Source organism: Scyliorhinus canicula, chromosome 2, assembly GCF_902713615.1.
Source record: "Scyliorhinus canicula chromosome 2, sScyCan1.1, whole genome shotgun sequence".
Classification (NCBI taxonomy): domain Eukaryota; kingdom Metazoa; phylum Chordata; class Chondrichthyes; order Carcharhiniformes; family Scyliorhinidae; genus Scyliorhinus; species Scyliorhinus canicula.
In genome coordinates this window covers 143,723,180-143,745,314 of record NC_052147.1, presented here as the reverse complement: position 1 = coordinate 143,745,314, position 22,135 = coordinate 143,723,180, and the positions used below count along the sequence as shown (strand labels likewise).

The 22,135-nt window shown below is 48.0% G+C and overlaps 1 protein-coding gene across 5 annotated transcripts in view; it reads right to left on the bottom strand.

The window, feature by feature from the left end:
• ccnyl1 (cyclin Y-like 1) overlaps window positions 1-22,135 on the bottom strand; it is a 125,535-nt gene that overhangs the window by 53,883 nt on the left and 49,517 nt on the right. For all 5 annotated transcript variants that reach the window (XR_005459075.1, XM_038787313.1, XM_038787320.1 and 2 more), the window contains 2 exons: window positions 17,712-17,812; window positions 16,563-16,598 (listed from right to left, as the gene is read on the bottom strand). Coding sequence is in view for 4 of the 5 variants with exons in the window: in XM_038787313.1 (XP_038643241.1) it covers window positions 16,563-16,598; window positions 17,712-17,812 (137 nt within the window). In the remaining variant the exon portion in view is untranslated. The remainder of the gene's footprint in view (window positions 1-16,562; window positions 16,599-17,711; window positions 17,813-22,135) is intronic.

Here is a 22,135-nt window from a genome sequence, read left to right as displayed (position 1 = left end):
CAAGGTCAAGTGCTGAGGCTCCTGCACTCCTGAACTCAGGTTCCCCCTGCCTGCCTCACTAACAGTCACACTCTGAAGTCCCTGATCACTTACTGAATGTGAATTACTTAATCTCCCAGGTGTGACTGCCTCCTGAAACAAAGTGTCCAGGTAACTCTCCCCATCCCGGATGCGCCGCAGTGTTTGAAGCTCAGATTCCAGATCATCAACTCTGAGCCGGAGTTCTTCCAGCAACCAACACTTGCTGCAGATGTGGTCATTGCCATTCACAAGGGGAACAGCCAGCTCCCACATCACACAGCTACAGCACATCACTTGCCCAGCCATCTCTGATTAGTTAATTAATTTATTACTTTGTATAAATTTCAGTTTAAAAAAACAAACAAACTTGGATAATTCTTGACAATCTTGTTCTTGTTGACAATCTTGGCAAACTTGACAATTCCAGTCTCCTTTGACACTTTTTATATCAAGGACAAATCGTCTTGCCTTTCACAAACTCAGGATATCTGACAACGCTTTACAACAAATGAAGCACTTTTGAAGTTTATGTTGAAATGCAGGAAACAGTGACTACACTTCAAAAAGTACTTCATTACTTTAGCGATCACTCATCACCCCACATACTGTCTTGCTAATGCTTGTTGCTTTCTTTTTCCTGTGCTTCATGAAGTGACTGCACTTAATCTTTCCAATTACTGTCACAACTATAAAGTTTAAAATGTTAGACATGTCTACCCTTTCCCTTAATCAAGCTCCCCCCACCTCAACCGGGTTTGATCCATTTTCCACACCCCTGACCTCACCCCTTCCTCCCATGGCACCTTCCTTTGCTCCAGAAGGTGCAGCACCTGCCCTTTTACCTTCGCTCTCCTCATTGTTCAAAGCCCCAAACACACTTTTCAGATGAAGCAACATTTCACTTGCAGCTCCTTCAATTTGGTCCATCATATTCGCTGCTCCCAATTCCTCCACTCGGTGAGACTAAATGCAGACTGGGTGACCGCCTGCTTTGTAGAACACCTTCACTCAGTTGCCAAGCATGACCCCAACCTTCCTGTCACTTGTCATTTCAACTCAGCACCTTGCTCCCATGCCCACATGTCCGTCCTTGGGCGGCTGCAAAGCTCCAGTGAAACCCAACACAAACTGGAGGAGCAGCACCTCATCTTTTGATTAGGCACATTACAGCCCTCAGGACTCAACAATGAGTTCAACAATAAAAAAAAAATATCCCAAATATGTTTTGTTCCTCGGAACCCCCCCCGCCACACTGGACTATCTGTCACTTGTTCTTAAGGCTTTGCTACATCGTCGGTACAACCTCCCCCAGCTCCCACTATAATAATAATCTTTATTCTTGTCACAAGTAGGCTTGCATTAACACTGCAATTAAGTTACTGTGAAAATCCCCTAGTCATCACACTCCGGCACCTGTTGGTTACAAATAGGCAGAATTCAGAATTTCTAAATCTCCTAACAGCACGTCTTTCAGGAGTTGTGGGAGGAAACCGGAGCACCCGGAAGAAACCCACATAGACACAGGGAGAACATGCAGACACCGCACAGACAGTGACACAAGCTGGGAATTTAACCCAGGTCCCTGGCACTGTGAAGCAACAGTGCTAACCACTGCACTGCTGTGCCACCCTAATCCTAATCACTGTTTCACCCCATTTTACACAGTACATAATCCAACACATTCCCCCTCCCTCTTTAGTTCTGAAGAAGGATCATGTGGACTCGAAACATTAACTTGGTTTTCTCTCTCCTTACGGATGCTGCCAGTCCTGCCGAGTTTTCCCAGCTTTCTCCGTTTTTGCTATAAACTGTGGGGTAGTCACTTGGCCTCATGTGTCTCTTCAGTTGTTTCAGGAGAACCTTTTTACTTCTCAAGCAGATTGACATTTTTATCGGTTGATAAATTGAACACAAATTAATTAGATTGTAATTTCACTTCCATTAAACTTTGACGTAGCTGACTAATATTCGAGTCTGCCCTTCTCTCGCAGGTTTGCTATCCCTATTCCCCGGCTGGATTAGAATGCCCAAGCTTGTCACGGGCACCAAACAATACTTGTATTCCTGAACCAAGTGCAACCCGACCTCCTACCCAGACTCTGTTCAGATGCATTCTTGCATGGTCCCTCTGATTACCAAAGTTTCCCAGTCTCTCTCAATACATATTCTGCTTTTATATTTTTCCTACCAATGGACATAATTTCACAGCTGTATGTTCCTATCTGTTATGTTCTTGCCCATCACTGAACCTGCCTAAATCTTTTGGCAACCTCCTTGCATCCTCCTCACATAATTCTGTAACTCTCAGATCCATTTTACTCCGTCCCCTCACATTAACCATTTCTCCCAACTGGGGACTAAGTCCTGTGGCGGCGGCAGGAACATGGAAATGTTTCCTGCTGTGGAGGCTGGCAGGAAAACACACCAAATCTTTCGGCTCCACCCTTATTGATCATGCAACTTGGAATTCTGCACCATAGTGGGGCTGGCTTGGTGGCGCGTAGTCCACCATCCTATCTGGGCACCATACTGGAAAGGCACCCAATATTACTATCGGCCACTATTGGGGAAAGAAGGTCAACCTCCTGAAATCCGGGAGCACTCCGAGACCCGAAGATGGACCTCCTGAGAAAGAAGATCGATCTCCAGGAACATTGAGAGGCTGGAAGACAGACCCCTCCAGGACATGGAATCGGGAGGTCCAACTACAGATAAACCCCCCACTCATTGCTGGTGTTCTGGGGTCCAGGGTTGCCAACAGCCTCCATCCTAAACTCCAGAGGCAGCCGCAGGCATTATTCAAGTGAGTCCCAACATCTGTATGCCATGTTGTTCCAGATGTGTTTCAGACTGGTGTTTTCCCACTGGCATCGTAGAAAATCGGGCATGGGCAGTTGGACCTTCATCTGCATCCCATTAGTGGGTTACAAATGAGTTTCATGCCAGCCTCCAGCAGGTGTTCCAATTTGCCATGGCGGGCACCAGCAGAAGATCCAGCAGTAAACTCACGCCCGCGTAAAACTGATTTTTAGGGCGCCACAAATTCTCCCTCTACCCCCTCAACCCACTGAACGTGCCAGGGGGCATGGGAAAATTCTGCCCTTTGTATTCAGCGCATTAACCAGACCTCAATCCATGTTAAAATATTAATCCAATCCCACAAGGCTCTAATTTTGTGTAATAACTTGCTGCGCATCCAATTACACAAAATCCACTGGTTTCCTTTTATCGGCCATGTCAGTTACATGCTCAACAAAACTCTTTGTCTCGACAATTTTGCTTTCATAAATGTACATTGACTCTGCCCGATCATGTTATAATTTTCTAAATGTCATTTTATCATGTCCCAAATAACTGATTTAAGGGGCAGCATAGTGGCGGTGGTTAGCACTGCTGCCTACGGCGCTGAGGACCCAGGTTCAATCCTAGCCCTGGGTCACTGACCGTGAGGAGTTTGTACATTCTCCCTATGTCTACGTGGCTCTCACTCCCTCAACCCAAAGATGTGCAAGGGGTGGATTGGCTTTGCCAAATTGGAAAAAGAAATAATCTTTAATAACTGATTTAGTTATTTTTGCAAATACTGATATCAGGTTAATTGGCGTATAATTAGCTCCCCATTTTCTGTCTTGAACAATGTTACATTTGCTACCTTCTTATCGATGAAAATTATGTTAGAACCTATGGAATTCTAGAAAATCAAAACCAAATAGTTAATTATCTGTTGAAACCCTAGGTAGTGGGCCATCAGGGTATTTTAGCTCCATTAATTTCACTAGCACTCTTTCTTTACTCTCACAAATTTCTGTCACTCATTTTCACTGGACCCTTGGCTCCCCACTTATTTTCAGAATGTTTTTTGTGACTTGCACCATGAAAACAGATAAAGTATTTTTTGGTAAATATAAATTTAGAGTACCCAATTTGTTTTTTCCAATTAAGGGGCAATTTAGCATGGCCAATCCACCTACCCTGCACATCTTTGAGTTGTGGGGTCAAAACCCACACAAACATGGGATCGAACCTGGGACCTCAAGTGCCGTGAGACAGCAGTACTAACCACTGCGCCACCATGCTGCCCCCGAGGATTTGTTTAACAACTTTTCCACTGCATAAACCCAATGACTTCTGGTGGCGGCTATGAGGGAGTAAGTCAGGCATTTGGTGGCTCCCGCTCTGGCCGGACTTTTGGACCTTTCCACCCGGAGGAGGAGGAGAGGGCCACCAGGCTAGCTGGGTGAGCTAGTCTACGGAAGCAAAGTGGGAGGTGTGGATATGATTAATCTATGGCAGGGGTTATGTTACAAAGTGTTGTTGCTGGGGGGGGGGGTTAGTTATGTTATGGTTAGAGGTAAGCTGGAGGGGAGGAAGGTTAATGTGTACGCGCCAAATTGGGATGACGTGGAATTTATAAAGAGGTTGCTGGGGTAGATACCTGACCTGGACTCACACAAGTTGGTTATGGGAGGGGATTTTAATACAGTCATCGACTCCGGCTTGGATCGGTCATGTTCAAAAACAGAGAGGGTGCCAGCAATGGCAAAGGAACTGATAGGGTTCATGGAGCAGTTTAGGCCGACGGGGAAGGAGTTTTCTTTTTATTCGCATGTTCACAAGGTTTATTCTCGGATAGGCTTTTTCATTTTGAGCAGAGATTTACTGGCAGGGGTAGTGGACACTGGGTATTCAGCCATTACTATTTTGGATCATGCCCCACATTGGGTGGAACTGCAGGTTATTGAGGAGAGCTACCAGCACCTGCAATGGAGGTTAGAGGTGGGGTTGTTGGCAGACGAGGTGGTGTGCGAGAGGCTGAGGACGTGCATGTACAATTACCTGCAGGTTAATGACATGGGGGAAGTCTCAGCAGCGGTGGTCTGGGAGGCACTGAAAGCAGTGGTGAGAGGGGAGCTGATTTTGATCCGGGCTCAGAGGGACAGGACGGATAGGGCAGAAACGGCCGACAGGTTAAGGAGATCCTACAGATAGATAGGAGGTATGCGGTGACCCCGGGGATAGGAGCTCTTAAGGGAATGTTGGAGGCTGCAGGCTGAGCTTGGGGTGTTGTCCACAGGTAAGGCAGTGGAGCAGCTTAGAAAGGCGAGGGGTGCGTTTTACGAGCATGGGGAGAAGGCCAGCAGAATGCTTGCACAGCAGCTTAGAAAGAGGGAGGCAGCCAGGGAAATAGAGAGGGTGGTTGATGGGGATGAGAATTTGGTAGGGGAGTCGGCGGTGCTAAATAGGGCGTTCAGGGTCTTTTACAGTAGGCTCTATTCCTTGGAACCCCCCACGGGGCCGGAGACGCTTTTTGGACGGACTGACCTTCCCAAGGATGGGTAGGGAGCTGGTAGATGGGCTAGAGGCCCCGATTAAGGTCGAAGAAATAGTCGAGGGCTTGAAGGCAATGCAGTCGGCGTAAAGCCCCGGGGCCGGACGGGTACCCGGTGGAGTTCTAAAAAAAAGCTCTTGGGGATTTTAGGGCTGCTGCTGGTCAAGGTTTTCAATGAGGCAAGGGACAGAGGGATGCTGCCCCCGACGATGTCACAGGCCACTATTTCATTAATATTGAGGCGGGACAAGAACCCGGAGCTATGCAGGTCATATAGGCCGATCTCCCTTCTTAATGTGGATGCCAAGTTGGCCTCCAGGATTGAAGATTGTGTGCCGGATGTGATCATGGAGGATCAAACCGGGTTTGTCAAGGGCAGGCAGTTGGTGGCCAATATAAGAAGGCTGCTCAATGTGATCATGATGCCCCTGGAGAGTAGGGAGGTTGAGGTAGTTGCAGCAATGGATGTGGAAAAGGCGTTCGACCGGGTGGAGTGGGACTATCTGTGGGAGGTGCTGGGACGATTTGGGTTCGGTAAGGGCTTTAAAGACTGGGTCAGGCTGTTGAACCAGGCCCCGGAGGCTAGTGTAAGGACGAATAGGACGACCGTGGACTATTTTCGACTGTACTGGGGGACAAGACAGGGGTGCCCCCTCTCCCCACTGTTGTTTGCGTTAGCTATAGAGCGGCTGGCAATTGCTCTGAGAGCTTCAAGGGGCTGGAGAGGCTTGTTCCCGGGGGGGGGGGGGGGGGGGGGGGGGGGGGGGGGGGGGGGGGGGGGGGGGGGGGGGGGTGGTGGAACATAGGGTCTTGCTGTACGCGGACGACCTGCTCTTATACATATCAGATCCAGGGGCAGGGATGGGTGAAATTATGCCGATTTTGGGGGTATTTGGCCGGTTTTCGGAGTATAAACTGAATATGACAAAGAGTGAGATGTTTGTAGCCCAGGCGAGGGGTCAGGAGGGTCGGCTGAGGGAGCTGCCGTTTAGGTTAGTAGGGGAGAGTTTCAGGTACTTTGGGATACAAGTGGCGCGCGACTGGGGCCACAAGTTGGTTACACAAGTTGAACTGGTCCCGGATGGTTGAACAGATGAGGGGCGAGTTTCGGAGATGGGATGCGCTCCTGCTGTCGTAGCTGGGAGAGTGCAGACGTTCAAACGGCCCTACCGAGATTTCTGTTCGTATTTCAGTTTCTCCCAATTTTCATCCCGTGGTCCTTTTTTAAGAGGGTTAATAAAATCACCCTGGGCTTTGTGTGGGCGGGTAAGTCCCCGCGAGCGAAGAAGGTGATGCTGGAGTAGAACCGGGGGGGGGGGGGGGGGGGGCTTGCGCTGCCGAATTTTAGTAATTATTATTGGGTGGATAACATAGCCATGGTAAGGAAGAAGGTGGTGGAAGCGGGGTTGGTTTGGGAACGGATGGAGACAGCTTTGTGTAGGGGCACCAGTCTGGGGGCACCTCTGCCATTCCCGCCGGCGCAGTACTCTACCAGCCCCGTAGTGGCGGCAGACCTGAGAATCTGGTGTCAGTGGAGGAGGTCTGCTGGAGCAGTGGGACCATCGGTCTGGTCCCCAATATGGTGCCCCAGGGAGCTTGGATGGCGGGGGGTTCAGAGTATGGCGAAGGGCGGGAATTGAGAAGATGGGGGACTTTTTTTTTAAAGAGGGGAGCTTCTCTCGCTTGAGGGCGCTGGAGGAGAAGTTTGCGTTGGCAAGGGGGAACGAATTTAGATATTTAAAGGTGCGGGACTTTCTGTGTGGGTAGGTATCATCCTTCCCACTCCTGCCACTAAGGGGGATCCAGGATAGGGTAGTGTCTAGGGGATGGGTGGGAGAAGGGAGCGTCTCGGACATCTACAAAGAACTCATGGGGGCGGAGGAAACGCAGACCGAGGAGCTGAAGCGTAAGTGGGAGGAGGAGCTTGGTGGCGAGATGGAGGATGGCTTATGGGCGGACGCGTTGAGTCAACACGTCCGCAACATGCGCCAGGCTCAGCTTGATCCAATGACAGTGGCCCGGATGAGTAGATTCTTTGGGGTGGAGGATAGGTGTGTAAAATGTGTGGGAGGACCAGCGAACCACGTTCACATGTTCTGGGCGTGTCCAAAACTTAGGGGATATTGGCAGGGGTTTGCGGATGTCATGTCCAGAGTATTGAAAACAAGAGTGGCAATTAGTCCAGAGGTGGTGAAGTTTGGGGTGTCGGAAGACCCGGGAATCCAGGAGGAGAAAGAGGCAGATGCTCTGGCCTTTGCTTCCCTGGCAGCCCGGAGACGGATACTGCTAGCTTGGAGGGACTCAAAGCCCCTGAAGTCGGAGACGTGGCTAACTGTCATGGCAAGCTTTCTCGGCCTAGAGAAGATTAAGTTCGCCTTGAGAGGGTCACTGTTAGGGTTCGCCCGGAGGCGAACTCTTAGTTCACGGACATACCATGCCATCAGTTGAGTAAGGGGGTGCACCCCTCCACCCACCTCACTGCCCCTCCTTAAATCAGCCATATTTCTGGCTAAGCCAATTGCCCCAATTCGTCGTTTCTCACCCCATGGGTCCTCAATAAGGTCGCCACCGCCATCGACTCATATACCTCTGTGCCTGGACAGCACTCTCAACATCAGCCCACTCACGCTCTCCCACCCTCCCCTCCCCCCATGAATATAAACCAAAGAAAGAGGATGACTAAAACACTATCCCCCTCTCCCCACCTCCATTTTGTCCCCCCCCTCCCCACCCATCTCTTCCGTTTACTAGCTTTCTCGCCAGTATGGTATTCCCCACGAGGCCCTTGCCTTCCCTGGTCCCGCTTCAACACCCGCACGCGACACATCATAAACTCTGTCCCACCTCCACATCTACCCCAGAACTCAGTACAAACAACTCAATGTTAAAAAAAGGAGGAAAATAATAAAGAAAGGGGAAAAGAGAAACACGGATAAACAACAGCCAAACTGTCAGCAACGATTCAAACCAGTCCAACATATTTACAAACTCCTGAACCCTTGGTCACGTAAAAATTTGCTTGCTTCTTCTGGAGTGTCGAAATAATGCTCCTGATTCCAGAACATGAGCCATAGAGGAGCCGGATAAAGTACCCCGAATTTCATATTTTTCTTATGTAGGATCGCATTAATCCTATTCAATCCGGCAACTAGCCAGCTCCGTGCCCCAATCTGGGCAGACTGCAGACTCCGATCATGCTTCCCTCCCATGTGCCCTTCTTCGTCTGTCTTACCCATCTCAGGATTTTCTCCTTGTCCAGGAATCGGTGCAGGCGCACCAACAGCGCCCTCGGTTGCTCACCTGCCTTCGGCTTCCTTTTCAGCGCTCTATGCACTTGGTCGACCTCGAGGGGACGATCAACGGCTCTCTCGCCCCTCTATTTCGCTAACATCTGTGCAGCATGTTCTGTGGCCTGCGAACTCTCAATCCTCTCCGGCTGCACACTGTGCAAAAGTTTTGGCATCGCTCACGGTTTTCATGTTCGTCCACCTTGTCAGCAAGCTTCTTATGGCTGTCAGCCACCAAGGTAAGTTCCATTTCTAACAAGGCCAGCTGGTCCTCATGATCAGTCACGGACTCCTACATTCTCTGCAGTGACGCACCCTAGGCTTCAGGTTTCTGTTCCATTCTTTCCATAGTCCCCTTGGATCGGGTCCGTGATGCTGGCCAGGTCTTCAGAAGTTTCCAGCCTCTAGTTTTTAAATTGAAGCATTAGGAAGTCCACCAGTTGATTGGTGGACCATCGCCTCCGAGCCCGCCGCCATCGCCCTCTCAAATGCCTCGCGGTCCACCTGCAGCCACTTTTTCTCCCCGCTAATCTTGGGAGGGTGAGTGCCGGACATATATTAAAACGGACCCGCTTTTGGCATTTAAAGTTTGCAAAGCAATCTAGCCACGTTTGGCCGTCCGATCGGGATTACGGGATCGGAATATACTTCCACGCGTGGGAGCTACCAAGTTCGCAACCGTCTCCAGCATGGTGGCCACCGGAAGTTCTAGAGAACTATCTTGAATGCCATGAACTCACGCTATTATTGTGCTTTTTTTTAATAACAAGAGAATTACAAGATGAAGGGTCTAGATGCATTTGTGTAAACCAATTGCTTCAACTGTACTGATGAGAGAGGATGCCAACTCCATTTTCTTTGAATTCATTGACGGGATATGGTTGTCGCTGGCTAGACCTGTATTTATTGACCATCCCTAGTTGCTCTTCAGAAAGTGGTGGTGAGCTGCCTTCTTGAACTGCTGCAATCCCTAAGGTGTAGTTAAATCCACAATAGGGAGGGAGTTTCAGGTTTTTGATCCAGCGACGGTGAAGGAACGGCAATATATTTCCAAACATGTTCAAGTTGGGTGGATTAGCCATTATCAATGTGTGGGGTTATGAGGGTAGGGCGGAGGAGTGAGCATAGAGTGCTCTTTTGGAGGATCGGTGCAGACTCAATGGGCCAAATGGCCTTCCTCTGTACTGTAGGGATTCTATGGAATCTATGAGAGCTAGGATGGTGAGTGACTTGAATGGTAATCTCAGAGTGGTGGTGTTTAAACTTAGATTTGCCACATGTACCAAGGTACAGTGAAAGGTATTGTTCGGCGTACAGTCCATGGAGATTGCTCCATACATGTTGCCAGGTATCTGCTACTCATGTCCTTCTAGATGGCCGTGGGTTTGGAGGTGCTGCCAGAGGAAACTTGGTGAGCTCCTGCAGTACATCTTGTACATGGTACACACGGCTGCCATTTTTCGTCAGTGGTGGAGAGACTGAATGTGGAAGTGGTAGCAATCAAGCGGGCTTTGTCCTGTATGGTGTCAAACTTAAGAGTGTTGTTGGAGCTTCTCTCATCCAGTGGAGAGCATTCCATTACACTCCTGACTTGTGCCTTGTCGATTGTGAACAGGCTTTGGGGAGTCAGGAGATGAGTTACTCGCCGCAGGATTCCTCGTCTCTGACCTGCTTTTGTAGGCACAGCATTTATATAGCTAGTCCAGTACAGTTTCTGATCAATGGTAACCCCCAGGATGTTGATAGTGGGGGATTCAGAGATGGTAAAGCCATTGACTGTAATGGGGCAATGGTTGCATCCTCTTTTTAAAAAAAAAATTTACAATACCCAATTCATTTTTCCCAATTAAGGGGCAATTGAGCATGGCCAATCCACCTACCCAGCACATCTTTTGGGTTGCGGGGGTGAAACCCACACAAATACGGGGTGAATGTGCAAACTCCACACGGACAGTTACCGACAATTGAACCTGGGACCTCGGCGCCGTGAGACCGCAGTGCTAACCCACTGGGCCACCGTGCTGCTCTCTGGTTGGATCCTCTCTTGTTGGAGATGGTCATTGCCTGGTACTGGTGTGGCACAAATGCTACTTGACACTTGTCAGCCCAGGCTTGGATTTAATCCAGATCGTGGTGCAGTTGGACATGAACTGCTTCATTATCTCTGAGGAGTTGCGAATGGTGCTGAACATTGCGCAGTCATCTGCAAACATCCCCACTTCTGACCTTATGATGGAAGGGAGGTCATTTATGAAGCAGCTGAAGATAGTTGTGCCTAGGACACTACCCTGGGGAACACCTGCAGCGATATCCTGGAGCTGAGACTATTGGCCTCCAATCACACAATCATCTTCCTTTGTGCCAGGGACAACCAGTGGAATATTTTCACCCGATTCCCATTGAATCCAGTTTTGCTCGGGCTCTTTGATGCCATACTTGGTTAAATGTTGGCTTGATGTCAAGAGCAGTCACTCTCGACTTCCGGTGATGGTCATGGTGTGAGTGGTCGCACATAGGGCAGCTGTGACTGTATGAAGAGAAGGCAAGCCCAATGCTAGCACATCAACTACGGAGGCAGGCCGCGTCCAGGGAAATATTGAGGATAAAGACAGAGACGGGGGGTTGGTGACAGAGCTGGGGAGGATAAATGAGACGTTTAGGGAATACTACAATGGACTGTACAGGGAGATGAAGAAGGGGACATGGAGCAGTTTCTGGATGGGCCGGAGTTTCTGCAGTTGGAGGAAGAGAAGAGGCGGGTGATATAGGAGCCTTTGGGACTGAGGGAGGTATTGGACAGTATAAGGGGTACGAGGTCGGGAAAGACCCTGGGGCCCGATGGTTATCGACGGCATTTTATAAGGAGTTTGCGACAGAACTGGCACCACATCTGTTGGGGCATTTAGTGAGGCGCTGGAGAAGGGGGAGCTGCTGGGGACGATGACGCAGGCAACGATCACATTGATACCAAAGAAGGCGAAGGATCCATTGGAATGTGGGTAATACAGGCCCAAATTGTTGTTAAACACAGATGTAAAAGTGCTGGCTAAACTGGTGGCAGGAAGGATGGAATGCTGTGTCCTGGGGGTGGTCGCGGAGGACCAGACAGGCTTCATGAAGGGCAGGCAGATCTCTATTAAAACAAAGATGTTATTAAATATGATCATGACTCCGCCGAGAGGTCGGGTTTCGAAGGTAGTGGTGTCCATGGACGTGGTGAAGACATTTGACCGGGTGGAGTGGTGGTATCTGTTTGAGAACCTGGGAAGGTTCGGGTTTGGGCTGAGGTTTGTGGTGTGGGTGCGCCTGTAATATGTGCACCAGTGGCGAGTAAACGGACCAACGATATGAGCTCACAAAACTTTGGGTTAGACAGGGTAACAAGGCAGGGTGTCCACTATCGTCGCTGCTGTTTGCGCTAGCTATAGGGCCTCTGGCAATGGCCCTTAGGGGGTCGGCAGAGTGGCAAGGGATTACAAGGAGCATCGGGTGTCGCTATATGTGGTTAGCCTGATACTGTACGTGCCAGACCTGCTGGAGAGCATGGGAGGATTATGGGCCTAATAATAATAATAATCTTTATTGTCACAAGTAGGCTTACATGAACACTGCAATTAAATTAGTGTGAAAATTCTCTTAGTCGCCACATTCCTGCACCTGTTCGGGTACACAGCGGGAGAATTCAGAATGTCCAATTCATCACCTAACAGCACATCTTTCAGGACTTGTGGGAGGAAACCGGAGCACCCGGAGGAAACTCACGCAGACACAGGGAGAACGTGCAGACTTCACACAGACAGTGACCCAAGCTGGGAATTGAACCTGGGACCCTGGTGAAGCCACAGTGCTAACCAGTGTGCTACCGTGCCGCTGAGATGTTAGGGGAAGTTCAGGGTGTTTTCAGGATACAAATTGAACGTAGGGAAAAGTGAATTGTTCCTGGTGAGTAAACTAGGTCAGAGAGCCAACCTAGGTGGTTACCATTTAAAGTAGTCAGAGATAGGTTTAGATCTCTGGGGATTCAGGTAACAGGAGAGTGGGTGATGCTGCATGAATGGAATTTAACAAAGCTGGTGGAGGAGCTTAGGAAGGATCTGAAGAGGTGGGACAGGCTACATCTGACTCTGGCAGGGAGGGTCCAAGTGGTGAAGATGAACATCCTGCCAGGTTTTTTATTCATATTCCAAATGCTTCCAATTTTTGTACCAATGGCCTTTTTCCTGAAGCAGGGTACGATTACCTCAGAGTTTGGGGGGCAGGGAAGGTACCAAGGGTCAAGAGAACCCTGGTACAGAGGCAGAAGAGGGGGTTGCAAACGTGGAGAACGTGAGACAGTGTTGGGAAGGAGAGGGGGCAGAATGGGTTAGGATGAAGGAAGAATCTAGTAGGAGGTCCAGCCTGCGGGCTATGGTGGCAACCACTGGTGACACGGAGAGCCCATGGTGCAATCTACAGTGAAGGTCTGAAACCAGTTGAGGAAGCACTTTACGATAGACGGGATGTCAGTGTTAACGCCATTGTGCAAAAACCACGGTTTCCAGCCGGGGGGGGATGGAGGGTATGTACAGGAACTGGAGAGAAGTGGGGCTGGTTAAGGTGAGGGATCTGTACCTGGAAGAAAGGTTTGTCCTATGGAGGAACTGAAGGAGAGGGTAGAGCCCCTGAGAGGAAGAGAGTTTAGATACTTACAGGCAAGGGACTTTGCTCGGAAGAGTTCCCCAAGCTACCGAAGTATGCCCTACTGCAGCGACTGCTGCTTCCGGACGTAGGGAGGGCAGGATCGGAGATATTTTTGGGTGTCTGGGAGAGCAGGGAGGCAAGCAGGTGGTGAAGATTAAGGAGAAGTGTGAGGGGGAGCTGGAGGGGAGATAAACTGGGAGTGTGGAGTCAGGCGCTACACAGGATAAATGCGACTTCCTCATGCACGAGGAAGAGCCTGATACAATTCACGGCGGTACATAGTGTAGGGAAATAATTAAAATCTAAGTTTTAAAAATATTGTGACTGCAGTTGAAATACAAGCTTGCATTGTTTTGAGTCAAGGTTAGCTCGGCGGTGAAACCTTACATAGCCTCTCAGCTAGTCTGCAAAAGGGAGTACAGCTGGCAAGTCAGATATTAATATGAGTGATGGTACAGAGCACCATTCAGAAGCCACAATTCAAAACTTGTGAGCCAATTAGGGGCAGAAAGGGGGGCAATACCAGAAACTGCAGGTATAAAGCTCTGGGTGCTCGTTGCTCTCTGCTCACTCTCTCTTTGTTCTCTTTCCAGTTTTTTTTTTTTTTAAACTCATGCCCTGCTGGGCTTTGCTTCTTTTATTTTGTATTTTTTGAACTGTACTAACTTTTTTTTAAAAAAGTATTTTTATTAAGGTTTTGCAGAATTTTTCATAATAAAACAATAGTAACCATAATAACAAAACAAACTAGAGTGAACATTGACATAGTGCAAAAAGAGAATAAACAATAACAATTAAATAGACATTACCCCCAATCACCCACTTTGAAGTGTCCTAACTTGATTTATGCAATAAAACTCAATCTCATCGCTTGAAAAATAAGAGATCCTACAATAGGGTGCATATGACTCAGGCAAGAATGAGTGGGTTCTTCCAGGGAGCGGCAGACAAGTGCTAGAAACGTGTGCGGGGACCAACAAACCATGCACATATGTTCTGGGCCTGCGAGAAGCTACAGAGATTCTGGGCGGGAGTGTTTGCAACACTAACGAGGATTGTGGGAGGGGAGGTTGGACCAAACTCTTTGGTGGGGATATATGGGATATCAGAGAAGCCAGAACTGATGGAGGGGAGGAAGGCCGATTTTGTGGCCTTCGCCTCTCTGGTTGCCCGGCAAAGGATCTTAATGGAATGGTGGTCGGCAACATCACTGGGGTGGTGACTTGGTTGGGATATGACTTTCTCCATCTGGAAAAAATCAACTACAAATTGAGGGGTTCAACAGAGGGCTTTGAGGTAAGGTGGAGGATGTTCATGGCCATGTTTGAGTAGCTGTTTGTCATGGTTAGGGGGGATGAAAATAGGAAAAAGTTTGTACAAACTGTATAACTGTATGTTGGGGGGGGAACCACGGTGGCGCAGTGGGTTAGCCCTGCTGCCTCACGGCGCCGAGGTCCCAGGCTCGGCTCTGGGTCGCTGTCTGTGTGGAGTTTGCACATTCTCCCCGTGATGCATGGGTTTTGCCCCACCAACCCAACGATGTGCAGACTAGCTGAATTGGCCACGCTAAATTGCCCCTTAATTGGAAAAAAATGAATTGGGTACTCTAAATTTATTTTTTAAAAACTGTGTGTTGGGGCGTATGTTCCGCAGACTGTTTATGTTTTGTAACCATTTGAATAAGTTTGGAATAAAATACATAAAAAAAAAAGAGCAGTCAGTCTCACCTCTGGAGTTCCGCTCTTTTGTCCACGCTTGAACGAAGGCTATAATGAGGCTGAGTGACCGTGGTGGAACCCAAACTGAGTTTCCACGAGCAGGTTATTGCTAAGTGCCACTAGATAACACGGTCGATGACCCCTTCAATCACTTTGCTGATGATCAAGAGTAAACTGATGGGGAGGTAATTGGCCAGGTTGGATCTGTCCTTATTCTTGTGTACAGGATGTTGATAGTGGGGTATTGAGCGATGGTAATGCTATTGAAAGTCAAGGGCAATGGTTAAATCCTCTCATACCCGAGTAATTTTCCAATTTGCCGAGTAGATGCCGATGTTGTAGCTGTACTGGATCAGCTTGGCTCAGAGCGCAGCAAGTTCTGAAGCACAAGTCTTCAGGACTATTGCCAATGCCCATAGCCTTTGCAGTATTCATCTACTTGATACCTCTGGCATACGGTTATTGCGAATGCTTCAGACTTATCTTTTGCACAGATGTGGGATATTTGTGCAGCCTCCTCCATTGAGTTCTTTAATTATCCACCACCATTCATGCTGGATGTGGCAGAACTGCAGATCTTCGATCTGATCAGTTTGTTGTGGGATCGCTTAGTTCTGTCGATTACTTGCCCCTTATTTTCATCCCCCCAACCACGATGAACAGCTACTCAAACACGGCCATGAACATCCTCCACCTTGCCTCATTTGGTCCTTATGTTGTTTGGCAAATAAGTAATCTTGTGTTGTAGTTTCACCAGGTTGGTTTTGGTCTTCCTGATGTTGCTCCTGGCATGCCCTCTTGCACCCTTCATTGAACCAGGGTTGATCCCCTGGCTTGGTGGTAATGGTAGAGTGGGAGATATGGCAGGCCATGAGGTTACAAATTGTGGTGGAGTAGAATTCTGCTGTTGCTGATGGCCCACTGCATCTCATGGATGCACAGTCTTGTGTTGCTAGATCTATTCAAAGACTATCCCATTTAGCTCGTTGGTAGTGCCACACAACACAATGCAAGGATCCTCAGTGTGATCCTCCACAAAGAATGTGCGGTGGTCACTCTTCCTGATATTGTCATGGACAGATGCATCTGTGGCAGGCAGGTTGCTGCATCTGTCCATGCTGATTCACTTAATTTCTTCAAACGACTGGTCTAATCTCTGGGGTGCAGATTGCATCCTACAATTCTGTAATTTTGATCAGGACTGCAAAAGAACCTACAAAAATGCAAGAGGCTGTAGAAAACACTTCATTTTTGCTCCGTTAAGATTTGTTACAAGGAAGCTATCAGGGCTCCACAGGCAACTGGTGGAGAAAACTCCATAAGAGGTAACAGAACCCAACACAATGCACTAGAGACGGATTATAGTTCGAAAATTAACTTCTTGAAAATTGACAATGGATAATTCGCAGAGTATCAACATCCATATTGCAGAAAAATAATATATTTGTGAGGTCACACAAACTAGTTGCTACAAGATGGCATTAGATTGGTGGCACTTAAAAGAACAATGAGAAATAGTAAGATTACCTGTTCTTTGTGTGATAATATATTGCAAGAGTAACGCTGTAAGAAGGGGAAAACAAAAGTTATTAAAATTTAAACAGTTAAACAATTGCAAATTTACATTATTCATAGCCTATTTATTTTATAAATTTAGCTTTCTTAATTTTTTTCCAATTAAGGGACAATTTAGCATGGCCAATCTACCTACCCTGCACATCTTTGGGTTGTGGGTGAAACCCAGGAAGACACGTGGAGAATGTGCTAACTCCACACAGACAGTGACCCGAACCTGGGTCCTCCTCGCCCTGAGGCAGCAGTGCTAACCACTGCGCCGCTGTGCCACCCACGCACTATTCATAGCCCGACAAATACAACTTTCCAGAATTTCTCACCACCCTCTTCCTTCCCAAACAAAACATTGTCAAAGAGGGACTGCATTCATGCCATTCCACCATTCCCGACCAACTGTTCTCTCCCTCCCCACCCCCCCTCATTTAGTCAAACTAGGCTTCCTCACAGAACTTTTACTGACCTATACACATCTGTATTTAAAACACACATGAATCAGTTTGTAAGATGCTATGAGTCAATTGGCAACAAACTAGAATGAAAAGGCTGGCACTGTCCCATCATATTTTCCAGACATCTCAAAGCACTTCATGACCAACAATTTATTTTAAAGGTACAGTCATCGTTGTTATGTAGCCAAATGTGGCAGCCAATTTGCACATGGCAAAATCCCATAAAGTGCAAAGGAGATAATTGATAAATTAATCTGTCCCTGGTGGTGCAAGCAACGAGATAAACGTTAGCCAGTTAACTGGCAAAACCTCACTTCAAGCAGTACCAAGGGATCTTTCATCCTCGGCAGGAACTGCCTCAGTTTAACATCTTAATCTGAAAGAGGGCAGTACCAACCTTGTTGGCGCAAATGATAAGTTTATGTCCTAGACTAAGGCTTGAACCCACAACCTTCTGATGCCGAGGCGAACATTCTACCCACAGAGCAAGGCTGATGCTTGAATCAAGGATCATTTATTCAGATAAATCACAACAGTTCATATTAAGAAATAAAAACCCTCGTGTTTTAGTGCCCTACAAATATATCAAGAAACTCAACATCTACTTTAAATCCAGCCTGACAGGAGAAAATTTCATTTGTTGACCACCTACCATTTAATTGTGCTCTTCAGGTTAGGTTGGCTCACAGTACTGTCATCAATAAATATTGTTGAACATGAGCTGTATTTTTTAGTGAGTTGACCAGGAGATACCTGTATAAATAAAGGAAATTATATCAGTTTGCCTGAAAGATTTGTCTTTGTTTTTGCACAACGGTACAAGGCACTAATTCCTATAAAACGTTTGTATGAATCCTGTATAATGCAAAAGCCAAACATTGAGAGTTTAAATCTCCACTATAAATAATTGCAGTTTCAGGCAGCATGGTGGTGCAGTAGTTAGCACTGCTGCCTCACAGCGCTGAGGTCCCAGGTTCGATCCCGGCCACGGGTCATTGCCCTTGTGGAGTTTGCACATTATCCCACTGTCTGCGTGGGTCTCACCCGCACAACCCAAAGATGTGCAGGGGAAGTGAATTAGCCATGCTATATTGTCCCTTAATTGGAAAAGAAAATTGGGTACTCTAAATTTGTGTGTGTGTGTGTGTGTGTGCGCGTGCGCATGTGGGGGAGAGAATTAAATAAATAATCGCAGCCTATAGGCCCGTATCACACTGAAATTCCAAAACCTGCCTCAATGAGTCACTGTTCAGAAGGATGCAAAAGCTATTCCATGTCAGCAACATCTCACAAATAGTAAAAATCAAGGGCGCCTACCGTTCCATCCCCCGACCGCACTTTGGGAAATCAGAACATAAGACGGTGCTCCTTCTCCCGGCTTACAAGCAGAAACTCAAGCGGGAGAATCCAGCTAAGAAGGTTGTGCAGTGCTGGTCTGAGGAGACAGAAGAGCTCTTACGTGACTGCTTAAGAGACAGTGGACTGGTCTATATTTAAGAACTCAGCGACCAACTTAAATGGGTATGCCACCACCGTCACAGACTTCATCAGCAGATGTGTGGACAACTGCGTGCCAAAGAAAGCAGTACGTACGTTCTCCAACCGGAAACCATGGCTCAATCGCGAGATTGACTCCCTACTGAAGGACAGATCTGAGGCGTTCAAGGCAGACGACTCTGATCTATACAAGAAATCCAGGTATGACCTCCGCAAAGCCATCCGAGATGCCAAGAGAGAATATCAAACCAAGCTAGAGTCACGGACAGACTCTCGGCGGTTGTGGAAAGGACTAAACAACATAACGGGCTACAAAGCAAAGCCGAGCAGTATCTCTGGCAACAGCGCACCCCTCCCCGATGAACTCAATGCATTCTATGCTCGGTTCGAGCAGGGAACCAAAAATCCGCTGTCGAGTGCCCCAGCAGCCCATAATTCACCCATACCCACCATTACAGCTTCCGAAGTCAGATCGGCGTTCCTGAGAGTGAACCCTCAGAAGGCGACGGGCCCGGACGGGATCCCTAGTCGTGCACTCAGAGCCTGCGCGGACCAGCTGGCAGAGGTGTTCGCAGACATCTTTAACTTGTCCCTACCCCACTCCGAGGTCCCCACCTGCTTCAAGAAGACCAGCATCATACCAGTACCAAAGAAGAACCAGGCAACGTGCCTCAACGACTACCGTCCGGTGGCCTGATGTCAGTCGTAATGAAGTGCTTCGAGAGGCTGATCATGAAGCGCATCACCTCCATACTCCCAGAACGCCTTGATCCACTGCAATCCGCATACCGTTGCAACCGGTCCACATCAGATGCCATTTCCCAGGCCCTACACTCATCCCTAGAGCATCTCGAAAACAAGGACTCCTGCATCGGACTCCTATTTATTGACTTCAGCTCCGCCTTCAACACCATAATCCCAGCCAAGCTCATATCAAAGCTCCAAAACATAGTACTTGGCTCCCCACTCTGCAACTGGGTCCTCGATTTTCTGACCAACAGACCACAATCAGTAAGAATGAACAACAACACCTCCTCCACAATAGTCCTCAATACTGGGCCCACAAGGCTGCGTACTTAGCCCCCTACTCTACTCCCTGTACACACATGACTGCGTGGCAAAATTTGGTTCCAACTCCATCTACAAGTTTGCTGACTATACGACCATAGTGGGCCGGATCTCGAATAACGACGAGTGAGAATACAGGAGGGAGATAAAGAACCTAGTGGAGTGGTGCAGCGACAATAATCTCTCCCTCAATGCCAGGAAAACTAAAGAGCTAGCCACTGACTTTAGAAAACAAGGTACTGTACACACCGCTGTCAGCATCAACGGGGCTGAGGTGGAGATGGTTAGCAATTTCAAATTCCATGGGGTGCACATCTCCAAAAATCTGTCCTGGTCCACCCACGTCGACGCTACCACCAAGAAAACACAACAACGCCTATACTTCCTCAGGAAACTAAGGAAATTCGGCATGTCCACATTAACCATTACCAACTTTTACAGATGCACCATAGAAAGCATCCTATCGGGATGCATCATAGCCTGGTATGGCAACTGCTCGGCCCAGGATCGCAAGAAACTACAGACAGTTGTGAACACCGCCCAGTCCATCACACAAACCTGCCTCCCATCCACTGACTCCATCTATACCTCCCGCTGCCTGTGGAAAGCAGGCAGCATAATCAAAGATCCCTCCCACCTGGCTTACTCACTTTTCCAACTTCTTCCATTGGGCAGGAGATATAGACGTCTGAGAACACGCACGAACAGACTCAAAAACAGCTTCTTCCCACTGTCAACAGACTCCTAAATGACCCTCTTATAGGCTGACCTCATTAACACTACACCCCTGTATGCTTCATCCGATGCCAGTGCTTATGTAATTACATTGTATATCTGTGTTGCCCTATTATGTATTTTCTTTTATTTCCCTTTCTTCCCACGTACTTAATGATCTGTTGAGCTGCTCGCAGAAAAATACTTTTCACTGTACCTCGGTACACGTGACAATAAACAAATCCAATCCATTTGTCCTCTTTTTGGTTGAGGATCTAATACTAGCTACAACAATCGAAAAAAATCCTGCTAAAATCTACCTACCCCAAATATTCTGTAAACGTCTCTCAAACAAATGAGAGCAGGCCTCACCCATACTCCTTAAGTGAAACTATCACAAAATCCTTGCAATTGTTAAAGCAGTTTCATTCTTGCTGAGCAGTCTTGATTATTGGGATCATATCCTGGAGCAGAAGCAAATTAAATTGATAATATTTAAAAGATAGAGATCGAGTTGGAACTCCACCTCGATGTGGATGTTAGGTTCGAAATGAGACCGTGCTCAGAGACCCGGGTGGAGGTTTGATTCAGCACTTCTGGCAGGTAAGTTCTGCGAGAAGGTGGCCTTGGTGATAAAGGACTATGTGGAGCTTAATCAGAATGGGGAGGTTTCTCCCTCCACGTTTTGAGAGGTATTGATGCAGTGGCAGTGGTGAGGTTATATCTTACAAGGCCCACAGGGAATAATTTGAAAGGGTGGAGAGATGGAGATTGGTGGATGCCATTGTAGAAGTGGATTCACTGTACTTAGTGGCCCCGACCAGGGAGCTGTTGGTAGAAATCAAGAAACTGCAGGGGGAGTTTGACTTTGTGATGACAAGAAAGGCGGTGGGTCAGCTTCATTGTTCAAGGGGGGGGTGCTTTATGAATATGGGGAGAAGGCAAGTCCATCAGTTGAAGTGACAGGCGGCTACACGGAAGATTGCGCAGGTGAGGGAGGGTTGGTGGTTACACCGGAAAGATTTAATGAGACATTCAAGGCCTTTTATCAGGGCCTGTATAGATCGGAGACCTGGGGTAGGATGCAGCAATCGGGCATTTTCTAAGACGGGTTAATGTTCCCGGAGGTGGAAAGAGAGAAGGAGCAGGGATTGGAGGCCCCATTGGGGTTGCAGGAGATAAAGGAGTGTGTTGGGTTGATGCAGTCAGAGAAGGCACTGAGGGCGGATGGTTTTGTGGTAGAACTTTATAAACCGGATTCGGCAGAGTTGGTGCACCAACTCCTGGGGATGTAGAATGATTTGTTGGCACTGGGAGAGTTGCCGGCAATGCTTGCAAAGCATTGATTTCTTTGATCCCAAAGAAGGATAAGGACCCGACAAGAGTGTGGTCTCATAGGCCCATCGCCTTGCTGAAACCTGATGTGAAGTTGCTAGCTAAGGTGGTGACAAGGCAGCTGGAGGGGTGTGTGCCAGAGGTAGTCTCAGAGGATCAGATGGGGTTTATTAAGGGGCGGCAGTTGTCGAGCAACATTAGGTGGCAGTTTAATGTGGGAATGACTCTGTCAACGGGTAAAGCACCGTAAGTTATTAAATCAATGGACGCGAAGAAGGCTTTTGACTGGGTAGAAAGGAGGTATTTTGAGATCTTGCGGCGGTTTGGGGAGGCGTTCGTTTTGTGGGTGCAGTTGCTATATGCCGCCCCCACAGCAAGTATGAGGATGAATATGATAAATTTGAGATAATTTAGGTTACATAGGGGCACAAGACAGGGGTGCCCGCTGCCCCCGTTGTTGTT